This window comes from Nymphaea colorata, chromosome 10 (assembly GCF_008831285.2).
Source record: "Nymphaea colorata isolate Beijing-Zhang1983 chromosome 10, ASM883128v2, whole genome shotgun sequence".
NCBI classification, from domain to species: Eukaryota; Viridiplantae; Streptophyta; class Magnoliopsida; order Nymphaeales; family Nymphaeaceae; genus Nymphaea; species Nymphaea colorata.
The window spans coordinates 400,215-427,999 of NC_045147.1; the positions used below are offsets into that span (position 1 = coordinate 400,215).

A 27,785-nucleotide genomic window follows, 5' to 3' on the forward strand; every position below is an offset into this window, starting at 1 on the left:
CGCTCATCACTTGGACTCAATTTGCGGTCTCCTTCAATAGGATGTGTTGTGAATTTTTTTGTCTCGATCGCGGCCTCTGTTATTTTTCAACTTAGTTGTCGAGTGCTTTTTTGCCTTATTTCGTCACGCTGCAGTCGTTAGCTTCCTCGCACACATTCATTCCCTCATTTACAGACATTTTACACCTTCCAGTATGCTCACGATATTCTCTTACTTGGCATTGCTTCCCGCCAACAAATTGTGAGAACTTGGCTTATCATTTGTATTTTTGAGGCATATCATTCGTATTTTTGAGCTCATCTCGGGTCTTTCTATTAATTCCTCTAAATGTCATCTTTCTCTCACTCACATAGATTCGACAACGATACTTCTTGCATAAGCTTGTTTTGAATGTAAGGCTGCAGGCCTACCTATAAACTACTTGGGTGTTCAGATTACGATGTCATCTCCTGCGTTCTTTTTTTAGGATGGAGTAGAGCAGAATCTTATGGATCGCCTCCATTTTTGGCAAGAATAGTTTTTTTCCCTCCCATGTCGTATTACTTTTGTTAAACATCGTTTTGCGTCAGTTCCCCTCCATGCTCTGGCGGTCTTTCGTCATCCTATGGTTGTACAGAGAATGTTTGATAAGATCATTTGTAACTTTATCTGAGATGGTGATCGGCCTTCGAATTGCATCGTGCATTAGGATATGGTTGCCCTTCCACGTCATCTTGGAGGTGTCAGGGTTACCAACCTTAGTTGGGTGTGTGAGTCTTCCTTGTGTTCTTGGTGGTGACATCTGGAAACTGAGCATTCCTCTATCTCCCTTTTCATTTGGTTCAAATATGACTTGTCATCCCCTAGTAATTGGAATATTTTCATCTCTCACACCTCTCCCTCTCACTTTTGGTGTAGTCTTCTTTCTGCCCTCCCCTTTTTTCTCTACCTTGCTGACCTTCATTGCTCACCCTCGTCCCCCCCCCCCCCCCTCTCCTCATATTGGCCTCTTTCGCCTTCTTGTGGATTCACTTCTTCTTCTTCTTGCTACCTGACTCCTTTTGGTTCTTCCGCTGCATTGCTCCCACCCTGTTCCTTTTGGTTCTCTGGCCCCCTCTCCTCGTGTCATTATTTTTACTTCACTTTTTTTTTTGACATATCAATACTTTTGATCACCTACAGTGTCTTGACATTAGTTTAGCTAACCATTATCCCTAATGTCTCACCGCGGCTGAGTCTCGGGTTTACCTTTTTACTTTCTATCATTTATTTTATAATGTTTTATGAGATTTTTTTGTTAGTAGCCTTCCAAACCCACCATCTATTCACTTTTTTTTCCTCTTTTGTCATTCCCCCCATGTTCTTTTCTTGTTGTCGGGTCTAGAAGTTGTGGCTCATGTCTTTCTGGTGGTGCATTTGGGAGGAGCGCAGCAACTGGTCTTCAAGGGCACCTTCTCTTCGTCGGATTCTGTGGCACACCTTATGTAGAGGAATGTCCACTTTGCTATTTGGCAAGGGCACCGTCCTTCATTTGCTACTAAGTCACTCTAGTGTTCTATCTTTCCACTCTCTCTCCACCCCTTTTATTTTGTTTATTGTGCTGTTATCTTGTATATTTCATTCTTTCTTTTTGTTTTTTGCAGTTTGTTCTTATATTTAGGGGTCTTCTTGTCCCCAAATTTTGTTATTGTGTTTGTGTGTACAACTCTTAATCTTTCTCTCGCACACATTGTTATTACATTTAGTATGACACTATTAGTAGTTCCCTCTGTTTCACCTTCTAAGCAGGATACATCACGGCAATTGGTCTTTCGGACGAATGTAGAAGGGGAGTTTGTGCCAGGGGTATGAGCTACAGCTCGTATCAGCTATGTTTTTTGCGATGAGTACTTAAAACGATTCATTGATGCTCTTCAAAAACAATATCAGAAGAAAAACCATGAATTTCTCCCACTTATTTGTAGTACTCTTCCAATTACAATTTCTAAACAATATTAATTACGGTTTAGAACCCACAGTTGCCTCCTCAGTAGTGTAATTCTCTTATTTGTAAAAAGCTTGCCTTTATATGTCAAAAAGGGTCGGAGAGGAGGACCTCCCCGTCAGTAAAGGCCCATGTTTGAGAATAACTCACCTTGTTCCAAACATGGTTATGGGTTTGTCGCAGGTAAACAAATTTCTTCTTCAATTTGGATATTTCTTTGGATATATAGAATACATTTGAATGGTGGTTCAATATATAAAATTCATATCATTGGTTGCAGTTATTAGCCTTGGATAGCAGATACGAGGCTGGATTTCAATGTGAAATCCATTGTTTTAGCTTATGTTGGATCTCACAACCATGGTTTTCAAATATTATATAGGGGGAAAATCCATAGTTTTGAGATTCGAATCCCCCATCCCTTCTAATTGTGTGCGCGTGCACACACACACACAAACAGAGAAAGAGAGAGAGAATTGCCTAAAGCCTCGATGGTCGAGACCCTAGAGAGACATATAGATAGATAAATAGAGTGAGTGAGAGTGAGAGGGCCAGAGCTGCAAACACTCCACAATCCTCTATGGCTGTGGAGGTGCCCTCTACCTGGTGGACATGAGAGAGAGAAAGAGAGAGAGTCACCATCGTTGTCGTGGTTGTTCGAGAGAGAGACTTGCCGTCGACGGTGCCCTGTTGAGATCGGTCATCTTAAGGGAGCAGGAGAGAGAAAGAGAGAGGGGAAGAGGGAGAAAAATGGATACCAAATGAGGCTTTCTGAAACCTCTGCTTTTAACACCCAAGGGTCTTAAATTAGCTTCCTATCTGAGATCCAAGGCTATCAAACCTAACATAGGGTGTCGTCTCATTTACATTTTTTTTAATCGCTTTGTTGATAGTTTAGGTAATTATAGTTAGGTCTACAACTACTTTATGTAATTATTGTTTCTTAGTTTTTTAAAATTTTCTTTTTTATTAGGAACATTTCATCTTAAATGCTCATTTATAATCCCTTCCAGTCGGATGTTAATTTTTCTCCCTTTTGTTTTCTATTACTTGCCACTTTGTAATCCCTCCAAGATAATTCATCAAATTATTGTTCTCAAGGTCTTTTTAGGGATGTCAATGTATTCAATTTGAATCAGATATCCAGCTGTTCCGAAAAAAAAAAGGATATGGAAAAAGTTTAATCCCAATTAATAAATAAGATCAGATTAATTTGGATTTAAGAAATGACATCTGATTGGATTCTGATTCAAATTCAAATATACATAAATATATGATGAAATTCGAATTTGGATTGGAATTGGATTTAGTTTAATAAATATCTTATATCCAATACTCTTACATTTTGAAAAATGGACTACTTTCAAAATTCAGATTCGGATATAATGTAAAAATTGGATTTGGACTGTGAAATAAGATTTCAGATTCAGATTTGGAATTGGATTTGACTTTAATTTGTTCACATTTGAGTCCAAATATCCAAAAAAACAGATATGGTTAAGGGTAGTATGGATTCAAATATGATCCATTGACATCATAGTCCTTTTGCCTTCTAATTTACCTGATAGTGTAACTTAGGATCAACAAGTTCCTAATATATAGCTGTGTCAGGGTACCAAACGGTCGCTGGCTGAGGTGCACATGCCGTATATATTATTTGGAATTAGAATGTTTGAAATACAAGAAAAACAGTTTGTTTATACTTGTTAATTAAAGCTAAAGAATCATATTGTTAAGTCATATCTTTAATAATCATTTAGATTGCTAATATGAGATGAGATAACATTCGACATGGTAGAAGAGAAATAAAGAGGCTTGCTATCATGCTTTGGAGATCACTTTTTTAGTTGAGTTGAGCGTCAGTGAAGTACTATGAGTAGAAATCCAAAATGAAAAGGACTTCAACTTGGCATCCTTTACTTTTACATTCTTTATTGACTGTGTTAAGGATCCAATTCTTACTAGTTTTATATCAGTGATTCTTAAATATGCCCCTCTCTCTCCCTTTCTCTCTTTTTGAATTAAAGGCGGATCGAATGAAGGTGGTGTACATATGGAAGAAAAAAATTAGGACGAGGCTCTGTATGAAGATGATTTTGGAAATGGCGAGATTTATAACTAAAGCATCACAGACCTTGCTGGCTGCGTGACTTACAAAAGGAACAAACTACATTGCATGTAATTCTGTCAAATTAAGAAAACGAAAGGAGAGATGATGGTGTATGCCAGTTCCCCAACGAGAGATGGGGCTTCTACTACATCTGGTTCCACAGTCCCCTACCGCTGGTAGCACTAGGTGACCGTAGGTTCTCGAACCAGCCCCAATGGGTAGGGTCGCACTTGGCCGGCGATGACCCGACCGACCGTGGCGTGAAGGGACCGGCGGACCCTCTCCAAAAGGCCAAGCACTTGACCAGCACCTCCCCAAGCTTCCCCTCGCAGATGCCGTCATACACCTTCTCTATGTCCTCGCCGGGGCTCTTCCTTTGCGTACCGCTTAGCAACCCGGTACCCAAGGTATCCCTCACGAATTGGTACACTGGGTACGTCCTGCACCTCTTGATCCGGTTCGGCACCGTGTGCGCCCCACCTTCGAACCCCTCCCTGGCCTTCGCTACCTCTGTAGGAAGCCTCTCCTTGAGCTCCTCCATGAACACCGGTATTCTCTTGAAGATGGGGTACCCGTCCGGCCCGTCTTCGCCGCACACCAGCGACTTCTCCACGAGCACCTCCTTCAGCTGCAGCATCAGCGCGTAGGATGGGTTCGCTGGGTCGTCCAGGTAGGAGAAGACCGGTTGATTCTCCACAACTCGGATCATGTCCTTCTCACAAAACCGGGTCTCGAGCAGGGAGCCTGTTTCGGGATCAGAGTAGAGCGTCTTCCGTGCGGCCTGCAGGACGGCATTCTTCACGGCCTCCCGCATGTTCTCCTCCAGGTGGCGGAGGTCCACAGCCTGGCAGAGCGCCACCATGTAGGTGGCGCTCATGAGGTTAAGGATTTGGATGGCCTCGGCGCTTTTCCGGGCGGAGATGAGGCCCAGGGAATTGACGTCCTGGTTGTGTTGCTCGGCGCTCTGTGTGTGGGTGGTGACGGGGTTGGCGAGGTAGAGGAGCTCGGAGGTGTAGGCGGCCATGGCGATCTCTGCACCCTTCAGGCCATAGTCGAGGCTGGGGTCGGGCCCGCCGGGGAGGTTGGACGGGAGTCCGTTGTTGTAGTGGTCGCAGACGAGCTCGGAGAACTGGGCAAACATGAGTTTGCCGATGGCAGCGAGAGCGAGGCGGAGGTTGTCCATGGCGACACCGATGGGGGTACCTTGAAAGTTGCCGCCGTGAAGGGCGATGTCACGGTCAACGTCGATCAAGGGGTTGTCATTCACAGAGTTGATCTCGCGTTCAATGGAATTTGTTGCCCAGCGGATCGTCTCCACCTGAGGGCCCAGCCACTGTGGAGAGGTCCGAAGGGCGTAGCGGTCTTGCTTCGGCTTCGTCAGTGGATCCGCCGCTTGCCGTCGGGCGGCCTCCTTCATGTAGTCGCTGCCATCGAGCAGGTACTCCATGATGGCCGCCGCCTCGATTTGACCAGGGTGGTGCTTCAGCTCATGCGTTAGCGGGTCTGCGAACTCTGGCTTCCCATGCATCACCTCACAAAAGAGCGCCGACAGCACCTCTGCTAGCAAAGCCAACACATTCGCATCGAAGCATACAGATGACGCCACTGCCGACCCGACTGCCGTGCCGTTGACGAGCGCCAGCCCTTCCTTGGCTTGCAATTCGAACGGCTTGTCGATCCCCACGCGGCGAAGAGCCTCCTCAGCTGGGACCTCTTTCCCCTCCGGCGTCAACACCCTGGAGTTCGGCCGGCAAGTCAGCAGCCCAGCAATATATGACAGTGGCACCAGGTCGCCGGAGGCAGTGATTGTGCCTCGCAGCGGCAGCTTCGGGATCAAGTTGCGGTTCATAAGTTGGGCAACGGCATCAAGGATCTCCCACCGAATGCCGGAGTAGCCCTGCATGAGGGTATTGGTCCGAACAAGCATGGCCGCCTTAGCGTACTCTGTGGGGAGATGCTCTTTCCCTACCACGCCTGCATTTAGAAACCTAATCAGCTCCGTCTGCAAATCGGATGTCTTCGAAGTACGGCGGTGCGAGGTGGCTCCGAAGCCAGTCGTGACACCGTAAGTGTCTGTACCACGGGCAATGTTGTCAGCCACCCACTGGGCGCTTCGTGCCACACGAGCCCGGGCTGCCGTCTCGTCAAGGGAGACCTTGACGCCGGAGCGGCGGGTTATGGCAGCCACCTCCGCCGTTGTAAGGCTTGTTCCCTGCAAGACCACGGTGTCGGAGTGCAAGAATTGATAGACCATTCGCCGGACCTCGTCGAAATGGCTTGTTTGCATGGCCTCCGCAGCTTTGCGCCAGTGGGGAGGCGCCGGGACGTAGGAATTGCCAGGGACGGCCACGGGGTTGATGCCATTCTTGGGCAAAGGCAGAGTTGGTGGCCTGCAGTTCTCGATGGTTTTCTGCAGAGATTCAGCCATTTGCTTTGCAAAAGAGAAATCGAGGAGATGGAAAAGATTAGCGGTGGTGGGATTCTGTGGAAAATGGAAGCAGAGAGAGAGAAGAGAGAGTGAGCTCTGCTTGCCTCTGGTTGTGGAGTGAGGACTCTTGTTTTTATAGAAGAGAGGAAGGTGAGAAGCCGCCTCCAGTCAATTTTGGTGTTGCTCTTTGGTTGTTGGGGGCTTTTGGATAACATTTATTTATTATTTATGTGGTTGGTGAAGCTTCCTTCTTGGAAGGAAGGTGGGAAGAAATCTCATCTCCCATTGACTAGAGATAGGGTGCAATCTTGTTTCATGGAAATTGTGCTGGAGTGATTCAAAAACTTATTTCCAACAGGACTTTTCAAAATTTTGACCGCATTGGATGTGCTCTTTACGTTAGAAAACTTATGAATCCATCTCTAAATTGGTTTATTTAGATGTCCAAACAAGATTTTATACCATCTAAATTTAAAAAAACTCTAGATTATTGATTTCCCCATATGATCATCATGTTTATGTGTCAAGATAAACGGGTTGTAATGTCGCTTCTTATGTTTCGTGTTGTAGATATTACATCTGTAAGGTGAGAAACTTGTAAAAGTAGCAAAAAAGATTGTTTCTTAAATTATATACTTTGCAGTTGCATTCTACCGGATTCATTATCACTACTGTTAGGGCAAATAATGCAAATCTTTTTGGAGTAAAAGAAAGGGAGGTTCAGTACTGGAGTATGGCTGCTTGGCGGTGGTCATGAAAGGGACGATGACGACGACTTTGGAGTCAATAGCCACCTGACCAGGCTATACGGGTTTGGACCACCTTCGTGCAACAGTGAAAAAGAGATGAAAATCAAATCGGGCCCTACCAATATCCTCATCCCCCATCTTCTTTCCTCAAATAACCTCTCTCTCTCTCTCTCTAACTATCTCTTTCTTGAAAACATATTTACAGAAATTGTTTGGGATGAAAATGGAGTTCATAGATGGATTCATCTCCTTGCTCAAACTGACTTGTAATCAAGTTTACTAAAATGAAGCTCATAGTGGCCGTCAGAAATCTTTAATGAGGAGGGGCCGAATTAAAATTTCTAAATTTTGACACAAGTCAAAATATCATTTTTTAAAATTTTTATCTAGGACACAAGTAAAATTTTTTAAAATTTACATGTAAATTTAAAAAAAAAAATTAAAGTGGGTCAGGGCCAATGTGAGCCCCCTTTGTCTCCGCCCCTGCCCCAGGACGCCCACTCAAATCATGCTTGTGAAGATTGAGCTGCCATGTACTAATCAAATTCAGATCTGAATATGCTAACCTCTCTAATTTGATGTCTAACCTAACTGCAGATTCGTCATATATTGGATTAATTTTGGGCAACTCAGGGCAGGGGTGGAGTTAGAACATTCTAACTAAAGGGCACGACCTGTATGTACGTTAGAAATATATATATCTTGAAGTATCAAAATAAAAATAAACATTTTTATTGTTTTATGTAGGCAATTGCCCAGACGGTGGCCACACTTGTCTTTCCCCCTGTTGGGGGATATTATAAAGTGTTTGTCTAGTCAGTAAAAGTGGCACATCTTTGTGATGATGTTGGCGGACCCAATCACAGCATTGGGCTTAAGAATTTAGAGTTGAAAGTAAGGTCTGATGTGTGGCATAATGTAGCTAGTAGAGCTCTACCCCGCATAGAAAAAGCGACGAAGAGAGTCAGCAAAAGTAGACTGCTTTCCTTAGCTGGGTCCTCCCCCATCCACCAACCCTAACGCATTATTGGTGCCCCCTTTCCTTTTCTCCTCCTCCCTCCAACTGGGCCAAGACATGGTCAAGTTAACATATTATTTGATGAACAATTTCTCACAATTATGTGCCTTTAATGGGTCATCTTTCATGTCTATGTATACATATGATTCTATAATTATAGTGAGAATGATATTAAAATCACTAGCTATAGATGCCATTTTGTTGATTTGTAGATGTTCTAACTGTTTTTTGATGAATTCTTTTATAAATGTTAATGTTTACTTACAATAATTGTTCTACTTTTAATTAATTATGTGATAAGTATGCCTAGGATTCTTTGGCGGCTATCTTTTCAAATCTATAAAGTGGGTACTTGAGTTACCCATTAATACGGAGCTTTAGGAGGTAAAGGTGGCTTTCTGAAAAAATTATTTCAAAGAGAAGACAACTTAGAGAGAGAGAGAGAGAGAAGACGGGGACGAGGGAGGGACAATAACCGTCCACTTAACCTTCATAATGACACTCTTAATCTCAAGCTTAACATTCCTCAATAGCATCAAGATAGCACCTTTCAAGATTAAAATTAAAGACATGACTATAACACGCCTCCCAACCCAACGGGTTGCACTACCCATCACTTGGAGAGATAGAGGTCCGAAAGACCACGGTGAGGTGTACAATTGATTGGGTCAGAAAACTGCAAGCTTGAGGTCATTCTTTTTGCTAATTAAAATGAGAAAGATACATATGCATTTGGTGATCTCGTAAGTTAACATGAAGTCATGTGAAAGGGTGGTGACATCAACCACAGTGGGTTAGTTGAGTTGAGTGCCACGTTCCCATTTTACTTGGTCAAGTCAAGAAGCCACAAAGAAGGCTCGGTCTAGTTGGGCCTCCAGCATTATAGATTGTCGGAACATTTCTTCTTATGAAATTTCGTTTTTTCCCTTCCCTTCTTGCATCATGCCCTCTCCCCTTTTCTCTAATGTATGTTTCGTTGCACTTTGCCGTGAGTTGAGTTGTAAATGCTCTGACTGTTTTTGGATGAGTTCTTTTATAAATTTTAATGTTTACTTAAAATAATTGTTCTACTTCTAATTAAGTATGTGATATGTATGCCTAGGATTCTTCGGCCGCTGTCTTTTCAAATCTATAAAATGGGTACTTGGGTTACCGAGAGATAATATGGGAGTTCCCCTAAATATAAGAACAAACTGCAAAAATAAAATAGGATAAGGAAATATACAAGACAGTAGGGCAATAAAACAAAAGAAGAGGGGTGAAAAGAGAGAGAGAAAGAAAGAGGGGATTGTGGAATGAGGGAGAGACAATAACCGTCCATTTAACCTTCATAATAGCACCCTTAATCCCAAGCTTAACATTCCTCAATCAAGATTGCACATTCCAAGATTGTAATTGAAGAAATGACTATAACACGCCACTAAACCCAACAGCCTAGGGAGAGATAGACATAAAATGAGAATGCATAACAAAATTTAGAGACACGAAATCCCCTAAATACAAGAACAAGCCTCAAAAACAAAATAAAAAAACGAAATGTACAAGACAGCAGCATAATAAAACAAAATAAGAGGAACGGAGAGAGAAAGAGGGGATGGGGGGATGAGAAAGGATAAATAACTGTCCACTTAACCTTCATAATAGCACTCTTAATCTTAAGCTTAACATTCCTCAATCAAGATTGCACATTCCAAGATTGTAATTGAAGAAATAATTATAACACGCCACCAAACCCAACGGGTTGCACTACCCATCACTTAGGGAGAGAGAGATAGAGAGAGAGGCATGAAAAACCACCGTTAGGTCTACAATTGATTGTGCCTTTGATTTAGAAAGCTCCAATCTAGAGGTCTTTCTTTTTGCTAATTAAAATGAGAAATATACGTGTATGCATTTGGTGATCTCGTAAGTTGACATGAAGTCATGTGAAAGGGTGGTGAGATCATCAACCACAGTGGGTTAGTTGAGCGTCACGTTCCAATTTTACTTGGTCAAGTCAAGAGGCCAGGTCTAGTTGGCCCTCCTGCATTATAATTTGTCAGGAACATTTCTTCTTATGAAATTTGGTCTTTCCCCTTTCCTTCTTTTATCATGCCCTCACCCCTCGTTGCCCTTTGCCATGAGGTAGTGGATTCCACCACCTCTTAGAAAAATCAGACCCAAAAACCTAATGAGAGTAATTTTTTAATCGAAAAGAAAAGGTTAAAAAATTATTGTTATATGCATACATCTAGACTTCGCATGTTTGTGTCCTTTTAAATAAATTTCTTGCTCCAACACTAGATGGATCCATCTAGTGGTGGGGCCACATTGTCGCTGCTGTTGGCAATTGCCTGCACCAGCACAGATTTTTTTTTTTTATATATATATAGATATTTCATTAATTTTTAATTTTTTACATATCAATGCTCCTTAGTGCTTGTTTGGCAGCAGGGGCACCATGTAAATGCTCCATTAATCTGCCTTAAAGGTTGGAGCAGGTTTGTCGGACACTAAAACTATTGTTCCATAAATTTGCTCCCATCTTTCAAGCAGATTCATGGGAAATTTATCTCTGCTGCTAAACTGCCTCTTAAAGTTTGAAATCTAAAGTAACACTGCCCCTTAAACAGAAATTTTTTTGCTCCAGAGTGGATCCACCAAATGAGGACAACTCAATTTTGCAACCATTGAAGGTGTTTGGGTTACATCAGCCATTAAATGTTGTGTAGGAGGCAGGCAAAACTGCAGGTCTAGGCGCGTACCGAAACTGACTTGGTGAAAACCCCAATTTTGACAACAAACACGTCGTTTTCAAAAGGAAGGAAACAATTTCATCTCCTCTTCGCATTGTCACCTAAACACTTAAAAGCCAAGTTGTCACAAAACTTGATTTTCACTCACAAAATGTTGTTTTCTGAGGGTGCCATCCAAACACAAATTAAAACTTTTGAATTTCTTTCATGACAATTCCACATGACAGATGTGTGTTCAATCGAATCTCTCGGAATCTTCAGTACCCCCACCATATCATGTCAGGTTTATAAACCATTCTATATAACTCAAGGGAGAGATAAGCCCTTTCTGCTTGTTCTCCACCCCTAAAGTTTAGATGAAATCTAGCTTAGAATAAAATGGACACCAAGGTTATAAAAACCCAATTTTCTACCTCCGTTGATTGGATATTGAGTGTAGAGTTGTAGCAAGCCCACCTGACGAGTAGAAAGGGTAGGACCAAAACGCAAGGCTATTCACTGCCACCGCGGGGAGTTTGGATATGACACTCAACTTAACCATTTTCCTCTTATGTATCACAAGTTTCTGACGAAATTGTTTGGTAACAATTAAGGACGTGTTGGAACCGATAACTTGTAACCGACCAACCGCACCTATAAGAAAGATTTAAAGGCGTACTCGCATTTTGGGAAAAGCCGGATTTTCCAAAAACGTGCCCGAGAATTTGGAATAATTAAAGTCACACCTAACTTTCGATGTTTCTAAAAATATACCCACTTTACCACTAATTAGTCAAGAAGGTATGTGAAACTGTTTCTGCCAAATCCAACCATCTGAAAAATTAACAGAAAAGCAAATATGCCTTATTCGCTAATACATCTGCTTCATAGCAAGAACATGGGACATCCAAATAACGATTTTAACGAAAAGAAAGAATCATCATAATACGTGGTACGTTAAAAAAGGATAACCTTTTTTAATAGATTCGAATTTATCTTAGTTGGGCCTTTGTAGCACGTGAGCCTCACCTCAAGTCACGTAGGATTAGTAAACAGGTCACTTTGTGTGCAGAACTCGAAACTTTTTAAAAATAACATACAAAGGTACTCATGCTTTCTTATTAAAGTCAAATTCTTCAGATAACCTTTAAAGTTTCCTTCCAAGAAAGACGGATGAATGAAACGATTAATGAGCAACTTCAGGACAAGCACGTACCCGACAATTTTTAGACCAAGATATTCCAGTATAATTAGCATATTAGCATGTTGTATAAGGATCCAGATTGAAGCTTTTGAATGTCAAATATACAAGACACTGGCCCGCCACAAATCGCATTGTGTGTCCACTGTTATTAACCAAATCGGTTGACAGCCAGACACCGACAAGAAAACAGGATGGTTTCGATCCTGCAATAATGTGAAGTGGAGCGGAGAAAAGGAGGTAGAAGAAGGCTGGGATTGGGATGCATTATGAAAATATTAAACACAAGTTTTTGTTACAGAGTTTCACATGGAGGGCTCCATTCGATCATATAATCTAGTGAGGTTGAACAATTGGCAACTAGAAATTGTTGCCCCAATTCAGATGACCAAGCTGTGGCTGCTGATAGGCTCCAACCTGACCACCAGAAGCTGCTGCAACACCACCCATCCCAGGCAATTGCTGGTGCACCAAGTGGTGTGTGTTGGCCAATGCTGCTGGCTGCGAAGGGTGATACATGTTGGCGAAGGGCACGTGTGAAGATTGTGGAGTGTTAAATGATGCATGGCCTGTATGTGAGGGCACAAATCCAGCATGAGGAACCTGTCCAGATATATTATAATATGGAGGCGACTGCAAACCAGAAAGTTCTCTCGGCGTCTGGATCCAGATTTCTGAGCTCTCGGCCTGTGTAGAATTAATCAACATTACAACCAACCAACAACAGCGGTGACACAGGACAGAAAAAAAACAAAACGGAACATAAAATTCTAGGTGGTCCTAATAGCAAAACATTGGCAAGGACGAATAGATAATAAACACATGATTAAAATGACATGGAATCAATAAAAAGCCAGATTTAACATCAAGCTTTCAAGATTTTTAATCTTGTTGTTACAAATAATTCAGTAATATAAACATGGATATCGCTTAGAAAATTTATTAGCTTCTCTCATTTATGGATACATTTTTCAGAAATGTATTATTCATAAAAAACTATTCAGACATGAAATACTGTCATTCTTCATCAAGCAGCCGAATTTGTCAAAATAATGTCTATCGTTTGTTAAAACTTTTTCCAAGGAGCATGTGCTCTGTCACTAGGTAGCAAAATAGCTCCCCTATACTCAGGCGCGCTAACAGACACAGGGCCGTGTTCTGGTACAGGCCAGCAATAATGTACAGTGGGATTTGAAGCAGGGAATCTTTTGTTCAAGAACTGAATGAGTGTGACTCGCTTAGATACCTTAAGCGCCCAATCAAACCAAAACTAACCATCCAAATACAAAAGAATCTTTATCTTTATACTGTAGGGTGCAACGAAAAGCTTATCAGGTTTATTTCAAAAGTCATCCAGCGGGAAAAACCAAACAAGACCAGGAAATGAAACTTCACCTGTGGATTTGGAATGTAGAGATTGTTTTCCTTGTACTTGATTCTGGAAACATCATCAACACCAGTATTGCCACTTGGTGTCATTGGAGTTGTCACAGCATATCCAGCTGGATTTGAGTAATTTCCATATCCTATCGGACTAGCACCAGGAATAGGCTTATACTGTGCAGGTGCATATTTCAGACCACCTGGAGTGAGGTGTGAGCTTCCTCCAGGCATTATCAGGTAACTGCTGCCTGCAGGTGGGTGAGGATATCCAGGGCTGCCAGAAAAGCTGGGCACTGCCATCGGTGGCACATATAGTGGTGATAAAAATTGTCGGTATGGAAAGAAATTTGGAAACTGAGGTAGATGAACTCCAGCAGGTTGGGGGTATACTGGTGCCATCTGTTGCTGCTGCATCATTGAAACTGTTGATGGAGTGGCACCATTTGCGTGTGTAGTCAATCCCTGAAAGAACAAAAAGAGGCCTAATTACACATGGATAGAGAAGTTCCATAACCCGTGTTACGCAATAAGGATGCCAATTAATAAAACCAAAACCACCATCTCTTTCAACTTTGATGAACAGATGTATAATTCTCCACCTTTTTCTTTACATTTTTCAAGGATGTACACTTCTTTCTAACCAAAATATTGCCCCACTGGACAACAGGAAAAGAAAAAAAAAACAAATAAGTAGCTGATATGTAGTCGACAAAAGAAAAAAATTCAACCTCTTTAGGAGTTTACGAATGTGACTAAATACAACTTTTATGGAAAGGAGCAAGTTTTGATGGAGAATGCAAATATCTTAGTGAAAAATATGTAGGTTTTGGTAAACAATCTATAGAATTTATGCTAACCATGCCTAATCACCTCCTGAGGCGATGCCATGCCTTGCTCTCTCACATTCTCATCCATAGCTTGCCTGAAGAATGGTGCATCATAATTTGGATGATCATAAGCCTGTTGCTGCATAAGCAAGAAGAAAATAACTGATGATAAGTCATGCTTCAGAGAAAACTGAACATGCTATGAAACTCTAATGCACGTGCAGGTAAGCAGAAGAAAAATAAAAAGCTTATCAGTTGACCTTTTCTAGAAAAGGATCTGCAACAAATCAATGAGCCAATAAATGCTACGACTAACAATTATTATTTCTTTTCGTCTAAGAACTGACAAAATGTTCTTCTAATACAAATCTAAAGCAGAAAGAGAAACATCAAAATGAACTTTTACTTATTATAAAGTTATAAACAGATTATTTTTTAAATCCCAGAACATGGGAATACAGGATTGAAAAGAATATCAACATATCCTAGGAGAATGAACAGAGACATGAATAAAAATGAATAAATTTTGAGTAAAGCGAAACTGACCGAAAAAGTTTGGAGATGGGAATGATCTGGCTCCTGTGGCTCTGCTGGGCCAAAAGAAGAAGGGCTCTGGCCTTGGACAAGTCCAATATTTGCATAGTTCTCCAAATTCTGCCCACTAGATGAATCTTTTCCTTCTGGCAACGGACATTCAGATGAAACAGCAGAAGGGGAATGAGATCCAGATATGCCAGGTTGTTCATCCTGTGACACTGACTGTTCACTTGAGATTCCTCCAGGATTAACCACAGCATCATCCATTGGACTGCATGAAAGTATCACAAAGAAAAAAAAACACCAAACACGTCACACATCAATGATCTTGCAACAGGCAAAGACGAAACAGCTTTGTAAACCTGGACTTCAATAATGAAGTCATATAACAGAATTGTAAAAAAATGCATCTTATGAAGTTACTGGAAACAATAGTGTAACAGGTTTTGTCATGAAAATCTTAAAATATAAAAAAAAAATAATAAGAATTTTGAAATATCATAGATGACGAAAACAGAGAGCCAACCAAGGAATGGTACAAGGTGACTAGGATACCCAAGGGACTGGTCAAACGTTGAGTACTGTTCCAAATGCAACCAAATTTTAAAAGAGTTGTTCCCAGATCAGCTGAATTGGCTGAATCGGCTCGGCTCGGAGTTGCCCTATTGTAGATACTTTCATTCAACACTAGTGTTACTCAATATCACTAAGAAATAAACTAGAGTTTTTTATTAAAAATAAACTCATCAAGTGTTTGCTCTTTATCAGTTGCTATTATTTTCAAGTTCTCTTTGTATTCACAAACGATATTTATGTCATCATACTTTATAGATGCATTTACCACCATCCATTTGTAAAAAAATACAATATAATTTACATCCCGACCCACTGTTGCATGACCAAAAAATTAGCTGATCCAACTCCAGTTCACAAGCTTGCCAACTATGGAAAATATTGACATTGATTGGAAGTTGTGATCCAAATATGATGGGGAACAAAATAAAATCAACAAAGAGCACTGTCCAACAATATAACATATTAATAAATTAACTATTCAATTTGTAAAAAAAATACAATATAATTTACGACCCGACCCGCTGTTGCATGACCAAAACATTAGCTGATCCAACTCCAGTTAACAAGCTTGCCAACTATGGAAAATATTGACATTGATTGGAAGTTGTGATCCAAATATGATGCGGAACAAAATAAAATCAATAAAGAGCACTGTCCAACAAAATAACATACTAATAAATTAACTATTCAAGGAAAATGTACCAACAAACTAATCTGATGAAGGAAAGAAACACAGGAGCCAGGTTTTCTGATGACCAATATGTTGCATTATGGATGGTAAAGAATCAAGGGAAGCATGAAGATAATTGAAAAAACCTTGCAGAACGCCCATCTTTTTGTTCTTCACTTTCCATGGACTCCCTCAATCCAGGGGTATAAATCTTGTTAGCATCAAGCACTGTCCCAAAGCTTCCAAATGTCAATCGTGTTAAGTCAGCCTCTGGTACTCTAAGATGGTCTGGTATGATTACATGCTGATATGGGCCAATATTTGCTTCTGAAAGCTTTTCTGACAAATGGTTCACTTCCACTTGCCGCCTGACTAAGCTATCAGCTCCTGACGAAGTGCTGGTTGAAGTTGCCTCAACTACAGGAGTGCTTGTAGTTTGTTTTTGGCTTAAAGACTTAGGTTTCCATTCCATATTGGTAGCTGACATAAGAAACGTAACATAAATGAGTAACTAAATCATCATGTCACAAAAATCATGGACAGAAATGTCCAACATAAAATACTAAAAATATACCAACAACCAGAGATTCAAAAAAGTATACTACTCTCTCTGAGATAAGTAACTAAGAGATTATTTACAGTTTAAAATTCCATGAATTGCATCATTCAACTTATGTGAAAATATATATATATATCCTAAGTTTAGAACACATGTACCACGAAAGGCAGCTTCTTGCAAGCAACTAAAAGATCCATTATTTTTAAAGCTAATCATGAAAGTTCGTATGGCACCAATTCTTGCAAGAGGCATATGTATTTGTTGAAAAACAATGACAAAAATTTCATGGATAGTTATAATCTGACAGCTAACAAAAGACAATATCACCTGGATAGTTAATCTGCAGCCATCTAAAGAACTTGTATTGAAATTTACAAAACAAAAATAAACACACACAAAAACATTTCCTAGTTAGATGATAACATTCTTTATGATAGCTATGGAAGAACTCAAAACTTCAAGGATTCAAAAGTCAAAATAAAGCCTTAAAAAGAATCACTACTAAGTTAACACAAACACTTCCCAAAAAAACTAATACATACACTTCCCAAAAAAACCATCACTTCTTATGAATATACCAAAAAAGCCGAATGCCTACAACATGCATATGACTGCAGAAACAAAAAAAGAACCATTTTCCTAATTTCCAAGAAGACTATAGTGGCCTGAGACTGGAGCTTAAATTTTAAATAGAGTATCCATTAAGATAGGATATAACCATAAAAGCAGACTCTACTTAACAAGTAAGAAGATCATGTGGTTAGGCCATTGTGATTTGATCCACTTGAGACCTTATATTTTCACAAAAGAAGAAGATCAAGGTCCAATATCACAAGCATCATAAATGTTGGTAAAAAGTATATGCATAAACTTGGATTTCTGGCCAATGTGGAGGAAGCACCGATCAACAGCAAAGATGCTAATGAAGAATAAAAATAGGGTACTCGAGCAATATTTTCAGATCAGAAAAAAAAATAGTACGTGAACCCACCTTTTTGATGACCAGGAAGTTGCTGATGAGCCCTGACGCTGTACTGGTTTCCCAACAGAGGACGATTAACAGACAAACCAGGCAAAACAGGTTTTTGTGGAGCTGGTTGACTGTATTGGTCATTCTTGGTCAAAGATGTAGCATTTCCAAATGATGATGTTGTTGCAGGCATGTCCTTTACCAGAATTGGAATGGAGAAAGAACTACTTGAAACAGGTGATTGGGTAGCAGAATTTTCAGATGATTGACGGCGAGCACCAACTATTCCAACTTCACGTTTAATTGTTCCAACTGTCCCAGACAATCCAGGATTACGAGTTGGAACATGGACTGGATCCTTTGATGAGGAATAAACCCCCGCCACAGAACTAGTTGATGCCAAGGATTCAGCTTGTTGTTCAGAACCTAGTGAACGAGCTTCTATTCTTAACAAAGAATTTGGCACAGACACCATTCTGCTCTCCTCTGGCAACGATGGTAAATGACTGCCCTTGGAAATATTATCACCTGCATGTTTTGCCCCAGCCTCATGGGAAACTTGCGCTTGACATCCTGAGTTTCCATTGGAACCGTAGTTCTTTTGATCAGTTAATTTTCCCGGAGAGCTACAGGAAGATAAAGATGTAGAAAATGAGCATCTAAAGTTCACACATGAAAAAGGAATAATATCCAGCAACAGCTACAAGTTAAAGAATAAAATGGTATTTTCTTATGGTGTCGCTGATAAAGACAATGAATTTCCCCCCAGACCTTGGCAAAAGAATTTTTTTCTGGCAGGAAATTTTTAAGCTTCGCATTCATACTTATTTTCGGCTTGAAAAGATGAATCAAAAAGCTTGACCATATGGAGACAAAAAAAAAAATCACCTTGTTTGGGGATATAAAGGTGCACATTTACCCTGGTAAAATGTTCACATTGAAACCACAGGTGGTTCTAAGGTGGTTCCACAGAATTGCTTTTCACACTGTCAAATTAGTTAACAAAGAATGCTGAAACTGACCAAAAGTAGCTAATACTTACAACTAGGCTGTTGCAATAGGTGAGTCTTGAAGGAATCATGTGAAATCGAAAGAACAAATTTGGACACGGAGGACTCTTCCTTATAAGGCTGAAGAACTACAGTTAAATGAAAAACACTGATTGCAGTACAGTTTCACAGGTAGGTGCTTTCTTGTCAGGTTAGCTTTTGCTGATTATAAGTTCAACCCCTTAACTTCGCGGGACCCCTTAATTTTGCTGCATTGTTTGTGATTATATGTTCCACCCCTTGCTTTCAGATCATGAACTCATGAGAAATGAAAAACTTATGTTCATAAATAGTACTGCAATTTAAGTATAATCTTCAAGAAGCAGTAATCACTTTAAGTTTTATTGTAAAGACAACAATAAGCTAATGGCTTAACAGTGCCTAAGTGATACAGAATGGTATATCATCAAATAGCAAGTCTTTACCTTTGCTTTGATAAAGACAACCATAAGCTAATGGCTTAACAGTGCCTAAGTGATACAGAATGGTATATGATCAAATAGCAAGTCTTTACCTTTGCTTTGAATTATTGGAAGGCAGTTTCTCAATTTTCAAAGCAGGTGAATGAGTCACATCGGTCCTGTTTTCTTTGTTCGAGTTTTGATTGACTCTATTATCACGTACCACACGAAATTCTTGATTAACCCCTGCATAATAGTGTATTATGAATAAACCATTATCTGAAAGGTTAAGAAATTAAGATACCTGATAAGCATACAAACTTATGAAGTACTATAAACCCAAGTCTTAAAAGGCGGCAATTCAAATTTGAGCATCTCAGATTGAGGAAAATATAACAACCAAGTCAATCCAGAAAAGAAAGACATCCATAAGTTGATAGAGAGAATCAATAATTTATACATAAAACATATTACTGCTTTACATTATGAATACAAGTACCAGTAACAATGAATAGCACCAAATAAATAATGAAAGCATCCACCAACTCTCAAAGAGGAACTTCTCTATTTGTCGTTCATGTTCTTTCTTCCTCTTGCAGTGAAGATTGCTTTAATTTTTTGCAGAATTTAGGAACATTATTGATGGTCACTGCTATAGTGAAGATAAAAATGAGAATTTTAAAATTTGACAGGGAACAAACATTCTTGTGTTGGCACGACACTATTTCACTCATTGTAAACACAATAACATGCATCAACCTTGAAAGAAGTTCACTGTATGCCTTATTCTTAAAGTTATAAGCGAGCTGGTTACTGAGATAAACCAAAAGATGGGGTTGTTTACTAGTCCTATAAGCTTTAACAGAATGAGTATCAACTAAATGTAAAAGAATTAGAAAGAAGGGATCCAATGTTCCAAGTTTCTAAATTGTACGGGGCCATAGGGTAACCCAACACAACCAGCAGCATGACCCTATGGACCAATGATTCACAAACCGGGGTTAGGCAGATTTCTACCAGACTATAGTGGAGACCTACCCAAGATATTGAACCTCTTAATTATCTGCAACTCAAATGTCTCAAGTCCAACCTCTGAACAAGTAGCCGAAGCAGATGCTGGCCAAAGCCATCTCATAATAACCACCTTTATGAAGTCCACCATAAAAAAGTTCAATGAAGTGGACTGTTCGATTCAAATATCAACACGACCATAATAGCCTTGAAGTTGACTTCTCATTACCTGGCACATTAGTACGAGTATAGCCCCCTCTCCGATTATTTCGGTCCCACTGTGTCTGAGGATGAAGACTTTGAACAGTATGCTCTGGCCGCTTTTTCATTTCTGGTGGGCCCTTAGGGATTGAATTCTGCAAGAATAAATAAACATGAAATAAGCTTTGCGATGTTGAAAAAACACCAGCAGTTACATAACCCATTCAACCTCAATAAGCTTTGCAATGTTGAAAAAACCTAACCCATCTACCCATTTAATATTCCCAATGATGTTATGTTGTCTTAGATAGTCCTTTTATGCATCAATATGATCTCTCACTTAACATGAAAACCGAAAGCACATATCAGCAAAACAAAATTTTAGCTGAAAATTTCACTGTCAGCCCTGGAGCTCATGTAAAGCCACAGAAGCCATGCCTAAGGGATGGATATAATAGAAGAATGCAAAGAGGAGCAAAAAGTGCGTCTACAGCCTCTGAAGGAGGCATATTTGGCTTGCATGCATTTCTACACCATATAGGTGAAGGCATAGGTGTAGATACAACTACATGGTTCCAAGAGATATATGTGCTAGATTCATAATATGCTCACTCTGTGAATGGCGAATTGTGTTTTATAAATTTCCATACTATCCATCAAAGACTTAACTAGAACTACTAGATTATTTTATAAATTTCCATGGGAAATTGTCAAACATTAAACACCTAGGCCGTCTAGATCAGCCAATCAACTAGGCTAGTTGTTCTTTGTTGTCCTATTTAAAAATGCTTTGGACCATCCCCCTAGGGCACCTAGGCACCTCAACAACCAAGGTCATACTCAAACTCAGCACAATGTCACAAATTCCATTCTCAGCAAAGTTTTTCCCTGGTACTTTTCGGCAAAGTTTTTCTTTTCAAAGAAATCTTGAGAAAATCTTGACAACTTCAAAAAATAAAAAATCAAAAAAATCATAAAAAAACCTTTAAAAATTATACTATTAAAACGCTAAAAATCTCAGGAAAAATGACGATAAAATTGCAAGATTTTTGTTTTGGAGATTTTCCAAATCTCACCACTTTTTCCTTATTTTTTCGTTTTACTTGATTTTTTCATAAATATAGTGGGATTTTTGAAAATCTCGTGATATCTATGACATTGACTCAACAGCCTACATTATGTCCTTTGTCCCTTTTTTCTTTCTATTGCTTTCGGCACACATTTTTTTTCTTCTATTTTACACAGTTTTTATTGTCTTCATTATTGTATCTAATTTGGCATTAAAATTACATGTGCCTCTGTGTATCACGAAAAGAGACCAAATGAAGTTGAGATGAATATGTTGAAGATTTGAACTGCTTCCTTCTTTCAGTAGGTAAGTACTTTAAAGTTTTAATTTAATCTTTCAAGTGCTAGAAACTGGAAGTAGAGATTATCAGTTGATGTTTTAGCCTCTAGGAAATTAATCTATTACAAATCAATGATGAGCATCAATGCTAAGTTGCTAACATTATAAATACCATTATGTTGTTTTCATACAAAGTGTAACCATATGTTTTCCTTTGATAACGCTTCAACTGGTTTTTGTTAAATTTATTTTGGTATTTCTTTTTGTACTGCTCATATTTGCCTAATTCCACCTATGCTCACCTAGGCTCCAGGCTCAACCTATAGCCTAGGCTGCGCCTAGGCAATCAATAAGATAGATTAAATTTTAGATAAACATAGAAAGATACGTTAGACACACATTCATGAAAGCATAAAGACAGGACAAATTATAGTTTCAACCATTCATCAAACAGAAAAGATGTACACCAAGGACTTCTCACTGGGAGGCCTAAACAACAGGAGCTAAACAGATTGGCATAGTAAATACCTCTTTTTTCCTGTCCCTTTTCCTCTTCACTTCATGAAATGGATCTGAAAACAAATCAAGAAGTTCACTCACGCTGGGTGACATGATAATCACTACTAAAGCAGGAACCATCAACTGCGATTAGAATTGAAAGCAAAAGACAGGAATGCAACAGCCTAACTAGCATAAAAAAATGTGACAATTATTCGAGAAGACAAATGAAACTTTGAGAAGTAAGAGAAGAGACAAAAAAAAGTCAAAAACATGATAAAAACATTAAGTTTCATTAGTACATGACTATTTGAAGAATTAAAGCACCACCAATAAATAAATACTTATTATTTACAAATATTAAGACAGAAATAAAGGGATTAAAATTAACAAAAGCTTTAGATGTTCAAACTGTGTGACTTCAGAAGCCAAAACTACCATTTTGCAGGTTCCAGTACTAGGGCACTAGCATAGACTCCATCAAACGCGATGTGTCCACAATCACTATTGATTTGGCAACAATTCATCTTGGTATCACTTGTATATCTCACCAATTACTAATACTCATTGCTATGTAAGTGAAAGAGGTACTACATAGAATAATACAATATTCAACAAGATTATGCAAAACTTAACTGTAAGAAACTTCAAGTCAGGTAACCTCATCTCAACAGAACTAGGACCCAAATGCCCATATATGAGAAACATAATTTCTTCAGTAGGTATATCACACATGTAAACCATTTCCTAGCCAATAGCAAAAAAGGTTACATCTTGCTTCTGATTTGTATTCCTATTTGTCCTACGAAAGGGATTCTTGCCACTTGAGATCCATCTATACATTATAAAGATTTGAGAATCCTAAAAGGTATGAAATAAAACTATGTTGTCAAACGCTCAACTAGACTGACCCCCATAGGCTAGTTCTTCTTATGTGAGCTGCCACTTGAAAACACCCAGGCCTATTGTGGTTGTCTTTTCTCTTATTATTTTTCTTTTTTACTTTTTGTGCAGTTATTCTTCTCATATTTTTGTTGTTTGTTCCATGTCTTATTAAATTGTGTATGTGTGGGTGCATGCATGTGTACACACATTTGTAGTTACAGTTATAATTGTAATTCATATACTATTCATATACTCAATAACACCCAGAATTAATGTGTGTTCCCTGTTTAGATAGACATACATTTTCACAAATAAACTGTCTGAGGCTAATTATTGTGGTTATGGATGTCCACGACAATATGTACTATCTTCTTTACACTTTTTTCTTGTTTATTAGAACTATAATAGATTCATAGAAGACAGTCTTACAACAAGTAATATTAATATGAGAGCTGTGGCTATATTGAGGATCTATGTTCCCTTCTTTTTCTTAATTAGATTAGTAATTTTAGGTTTTGTTCCAGGATTTTAGCTACAGAAATTAGAATCAGATATTTAGAAATTAGCATTTAGGAAATCGCAAGATTTTGGACGCTCCATAACATTGAAAAGAATGCATGTTTGCTTTATGTTTTTTATGCTATATAACTTGTAAACTTTAATTGTTCAATGTCAGTAAATCTGATATTTCAAGCTTGTACATTTTTAGTTATGTTTCTTAATATGTTATAAAATGTTTAATGTGTGTGATGCTGTGCATTTTAATTGCTTTATTGTTATAAGCTTTTCATTGTGAAATGCTTCAATTTCGGTTTCCTTTTTCCTTTCATAGGGAGGTATGGGAAGAAGGGAGGAGAGGAGGAAGGGGAAGGGTGGTGCTGCTTAATGTGCCTAGCCCTGCATTGCCAGTAAGCTCAGGCTGCCTTATCATCACCATGAATATAATCTCACATCAATAAAATTGGCCACCCCTGTCATAAAGGCAACTTTGCGAAAAAATAATCCTTGAAAGCCCCATCACTGATCACAACCATACACATTTCAAGTTCCATGATCTGCATCTCGTTTCCTATTTTGGTTTTTATCAAGTTTGCAGCTTTTCCAAGTCTCATTATTTTCATTTCCATTTGGAATGTTAAGCCGAGCTGAATCTGTTACCTGGTTCACCTTATTTTCAAAGTCATTTTATAATTCATGCCTTGGTAGTCAAAAAGTTTGCCGCAGCACTTCCCTGGGCAACCCAGACAAAGGGTACTATTTTCTAAAAAATGTACAACTCTACAAATTTTTGTTCTTTTATCTTCTAAGAAATTAGTTGTTGATTGAGGTAGTGTTTCTTAAAACTCCCATTTTGCATCCTATTCTCCCTTCCCTCTTCTTTCTCCCCTCTCTCTTTTTCTGTCAAATAGGCACCACCAAGGCCTTCCTGTGAAGTCTATCACATAGACCTGCCTAATCCTTTTACTTCATAGATTCCTGCTTGATCAGACATTTCAAAGACTTGCTGCTTCTGTCTTCCACAATATTCCTCGCTTGTCGGACCAACTCAACAAACCTTAATTTTTAATAATCTACACTAGGTATCTGATGTCCTTATTGGTTGGTACATACTGATACTGCTGCCCATTAACCACATAATGCTGATATGCTTAAGAGTTCGAATTAGAGGTTGATGGTGTTTAATTTCATAAGTAGAATTGCAGAACATTTTGTAAAATCAAGCATTACTGTGAAATTTTCATGTATGTTAGGTGTACATACCTATCCTTTTGAAAAACTGCGTCATAATTTATCTCAAACTCGAATTGCACCTTGTACACAGAAAACAATATATGTTACACAGTTCACAACCCGTTTCTGTTTGTTTCTAGCCAAATATTTTCATGATCCAGCCACCTTCTCCTGGACTACTGTCGATAGAATGATATGTTAATATACTTCAGAATTTTGATACCATGGAATTAATTAATAAATAAATATCATGACGATTGGACTTGCTCCAACTCAACAGGTCATTTCAGAAAATCATAACGAAGTTTGAGATTCAAATCTTTACAACAAACACATCGGCCATGTCATATTTTTCAGGTCAAACTTCAAGCCATAGATTACTCATTTCATCCCTAGCATTCCTCACTACATTGAAACTTTCTAATCAAAAAAACTATTTTACAACAGCCTGTAGTGTTTTTGCCTCTCATGTCTCAACAACCTCAAAGGCCAAAAGCTCCCCAATGTACCACCGGAACAACAATCCACAAACACTGAAGACCAATACTCGCGCTCACCAAACACCAATCAAACTGACTCAACTAGCAAAGGCAAAAAGAATATGAATGGCATTGGCTTATTCAAGAGTCAAATTCAATTGCAACGCATGAACCATCTAGCCAAAGAACGCCCATTTGCAAACAGCATCCATAAGTATCTCTTTTTCACCCCCCGTCTCGCAAATTACGAACAACCAGACACTACAAGGGATGAACTCGCACAAAGAACTAAGAACAATTTGAGAGTATCGGCACCAATCATCCTCCTCACAGAACATCCTAAAAAGCACCACACACAGTATAAAATTACTCCAAGTTCCAACACAGCCAAACCCCCCCCCCAAACCCTAGCAGTTCAAACTTACAATCAGCATATCCGACAAGACAAAAACCAACAGACAACAAGAGCAAAGCAAGGAAAAACTAAAACCTATAAGTTCCCAACTCACAAAGCTCGAAGATGTAGGCCCTGGAAACGATAAAAACGGTCAAACGAAGAAAAGCCCAAAAAACATCAAGCAGAAGCACTACCAAAGCCCACAAAAGGAAGAAACCGCAAAGAACCAAATGCACAACAAAAGAGGGAAAAGGAGAGAGTAGAAACGGAGAGAGGAGGGTTCCCACCCAGCGTTAGGAGTTTCTGGGCGGTCTCATTGGGATCCATGTTGGAGTCCTTGAGCATCACGTAGATATCATGATCGGAATGGTTGCCGACGATTTCCTTGATGGACTGAATGGTCGTGCGGAGGCGGGCGGGCAGTGTGTGCGTAGCGACGTCCGATTTGGAGACAGAAAGGGACATCGCCGCCACAAGGGACGAAAAGGGTAACGAGACAAAGAGAAGGAAAGCACAGTGTGTCGACGAATGGACGAGGAAGAGAAGACAGGGAAAGGGGAAGATGGAGAAAAGCACAGAAGAAGGGGAAAGGAAAGAGGTAAAACCCTAATTTTTTTGTTTTTCTGAAAACGCGGAGAGGAGGAAGAGGGGCAGAACAGCGGGAAAGAGACGACCTTTGAAATGAGGAGAGAGAAGGAAGAGAAGAGAGAGAGAGAGAGAGAGAGAGAGTGGCGACGCTCCAAAACCCCCAAATACGAAGCGAAGGAAGAAAGTAAGAGAGAGAGAGGGAGAGGGAGTGAAGAAACGGCCGAAAGAAGCGGAGACTTAGTATCGGCGAGGGTTTCCAAAATCTCTCACGTTTTTTACTTTTTTTTCGCCTTTTCTCTTTTTCTTTTCTTTTTTTCGTTATACTTTTCTCTCGTTTTTGATTGGAGGCTGTCTGTTGCCATGATTATGCAAAAAAATTTCTATTTAGAAACTACTTTTTTGTCGCGTTCTAGAAGTAAACCTTATGCTTTAAATATTTCCAGTTTGAGCGAAACTTTTATGCAACTTCATTGATCACGAATTATTTTTCCCTAGGAAACAAACTTAGGAAAATCGAATACAAAAATGGTAGCTTCTTTTTTTTTTCTTTCTCTTTGGATCTGGGCAGTTTGAATCTGAGAGAGTTGTTTTTTCATTCTCTTTGAATCTGGACAGTTTGAATTAAGAGTCTTAATTTGGGTAGAGGTTGCTCCAAATCCGAATCCAGATTTATTTTTAATATATGCCAAAAGTGGTAAAATCGTTGTACTACAACTATTCCATTTACAAAACTATAATGAGAATGATTTTTCTCCAATTTCTTTAGTTCAAAAGCATGAGAATAAGTGCTTATAAGAATTAGCATTCTCTTCAAAGTAACAAACTTAAACTTGATCTTTCGCTTGTTCGGTGGCATAAATAAAAATGAATAACTGTTTGAGGGAAAATTTAGGAACGCTATGTTTTTCTGAATTAGTGCTAAAATTTGGCCTATCTGCCGCAAGCTTCATTTTTTCCTTTTAAGAATAAATGCTCAAATTAAACGTCTCCCTTATGATTGGTTGAAAATTTCGTCCAAAGTCCCAAATGTGCCCGGTATTTAGCTGACTGCCCCATGGACTAAGAAAAAACTTCCGATGACCCCCAAATGATTGCAGAAATTATCAAATAGCATGTGCAGTAGTTTCATGTTTCATGTTATGTCTTAACTATAATAATAGGGACAGGCTGGAAGCTTGTCCCCCTGTTGACACGTGGACTATAGGGCCACTGTTTTCAGACATGCATGTCAATAAGGATAGGCAGATGTGTCCCTTTTAATGCCATAACAAGCAAGTCGGCCTTGTTTTAGGAATTTTTTGTAATAAAAATTGAATTATGGTTTCAAAAGTTTAACAGTATCGAAATATAATTTTAAATTTTTTTTATGTAACTCAAACTAAAATTTACAATATAAGTAAAATTTTGATTTTTTTTAAATACGAAAAAGGTGGGCATGGCCCCAAGATGGGCCCTACCTTTACCTTAATTTGGGTTCTCGCTTTATCTTAAT

The 27,785-nt window shown here is 39.2% G+C and overlaps 2 protein-coding genes across 5 annotated transcripts; both read right to left on the bottom strand.

Annotated features, from left to right (window-relative positions):
• Positions 1 to 4,054: 4,054 nt before the first annotated feature.
• LOC116263014 (phenylalanine ammonia-lyase-like) lies at positions 4,055 to 6,621 on the bottom strand. The gene has a single exon (XM_031642579.2). The coding sequence runs from the start codon at positions 6,499 to 6,501 to the stop codon at positions 4,219 to 4,221; it is 2,283 nt and encodes a 760-aa protein (XP_031498439.1). The 5' UTR covers positions 6,502 to 6,621; the 3' UTR covers positions 4,055 to 4,218.
• A 5,803-nt stretch (positions 6,622 to 12,424) lies between these two features.
• On the bottom strand, positions 12,425 to 26,519 carry LOC116262499 (GBF-interacting protein 1-like). 4 transcript variants are annotated; one of them, XM_031641940.2, is made up of 10 exons: positions 25,993 to 26,517; positions 22,244 to 22,287; positions 20,396 to 20,522; positions 19,269 to 19,401; positions 17,727 to 18,331; positions 16,323 to 16,656; positions 14,940 to 15,201; positions 14,437 to 14,526; positions 13,579 to 14,028; positions 12,425 to 12,870 (listed from the first exon to the last, which is right to left on the bottom strand). In XM_031641940.2, exons 1-10 carry the CDS (start codon positions 26,168 to 26,170, stop codon positions 12,544 to 12,546), a joined length of 2,550 nt encoding a protein of 849 aa, XP_031497800.1. In that variant the 5' UTR covers positions 26,171 to 26,517; the 3' UTR covers positions 12,425 to 12,543. The 4 variants fall into 4 exon arrangements, with proteins under 4 accessions (XP_031497800.1, XP_031497799.1, XP_049936055.1 ...); XM_031641939.2 differs by having other exon boundaries at positions 14,437 to 14,532; positions 25,993 to 26,516; XM_050080098.1 differs by lacking the exon at positions 12,425 to 12,870 and having other exon boundaries at positions 13,588 to 14,028; positions 14,424 to 14,526; positions 25,993 to 26,519.
• Positions 26,520 to 27,785: the final 1,266 nt, after the last annotated feature.

Excerpts from the sequence above, each read along its gene's own strand:
- LOC116262499 (XM_031641939.2), bottom strand. The coding sequence starts at position 26,170 with ATGTCCCTTTCTGTCTCCAAATCGGACGTCGCTACGCACACACTGCCC. Across the intron at positions 22,288-25,992 it reads CCAGAAACTCCTAACGCTGG|ATCCATTTCATGAAGTGAAG; the intron begins GTGGGAACCCTC and ends ATTTGTTTTCAG. Across the intron at positions 20,523-22,243 it reads AAAGGGACAGGAAAAAAGAG|AATTCAATCCCTAAGGGCCC; the intron begins GTATTTACTATG and ends TTATTCTTGCAG.
- LOC116263014 (XM_031642579.2), bottom strand. The coding sequence starts at position 6,501 with ATGGCTGAATCTCTGCAGAAAACCATCGAGAACTGCAGGCCACCAACT.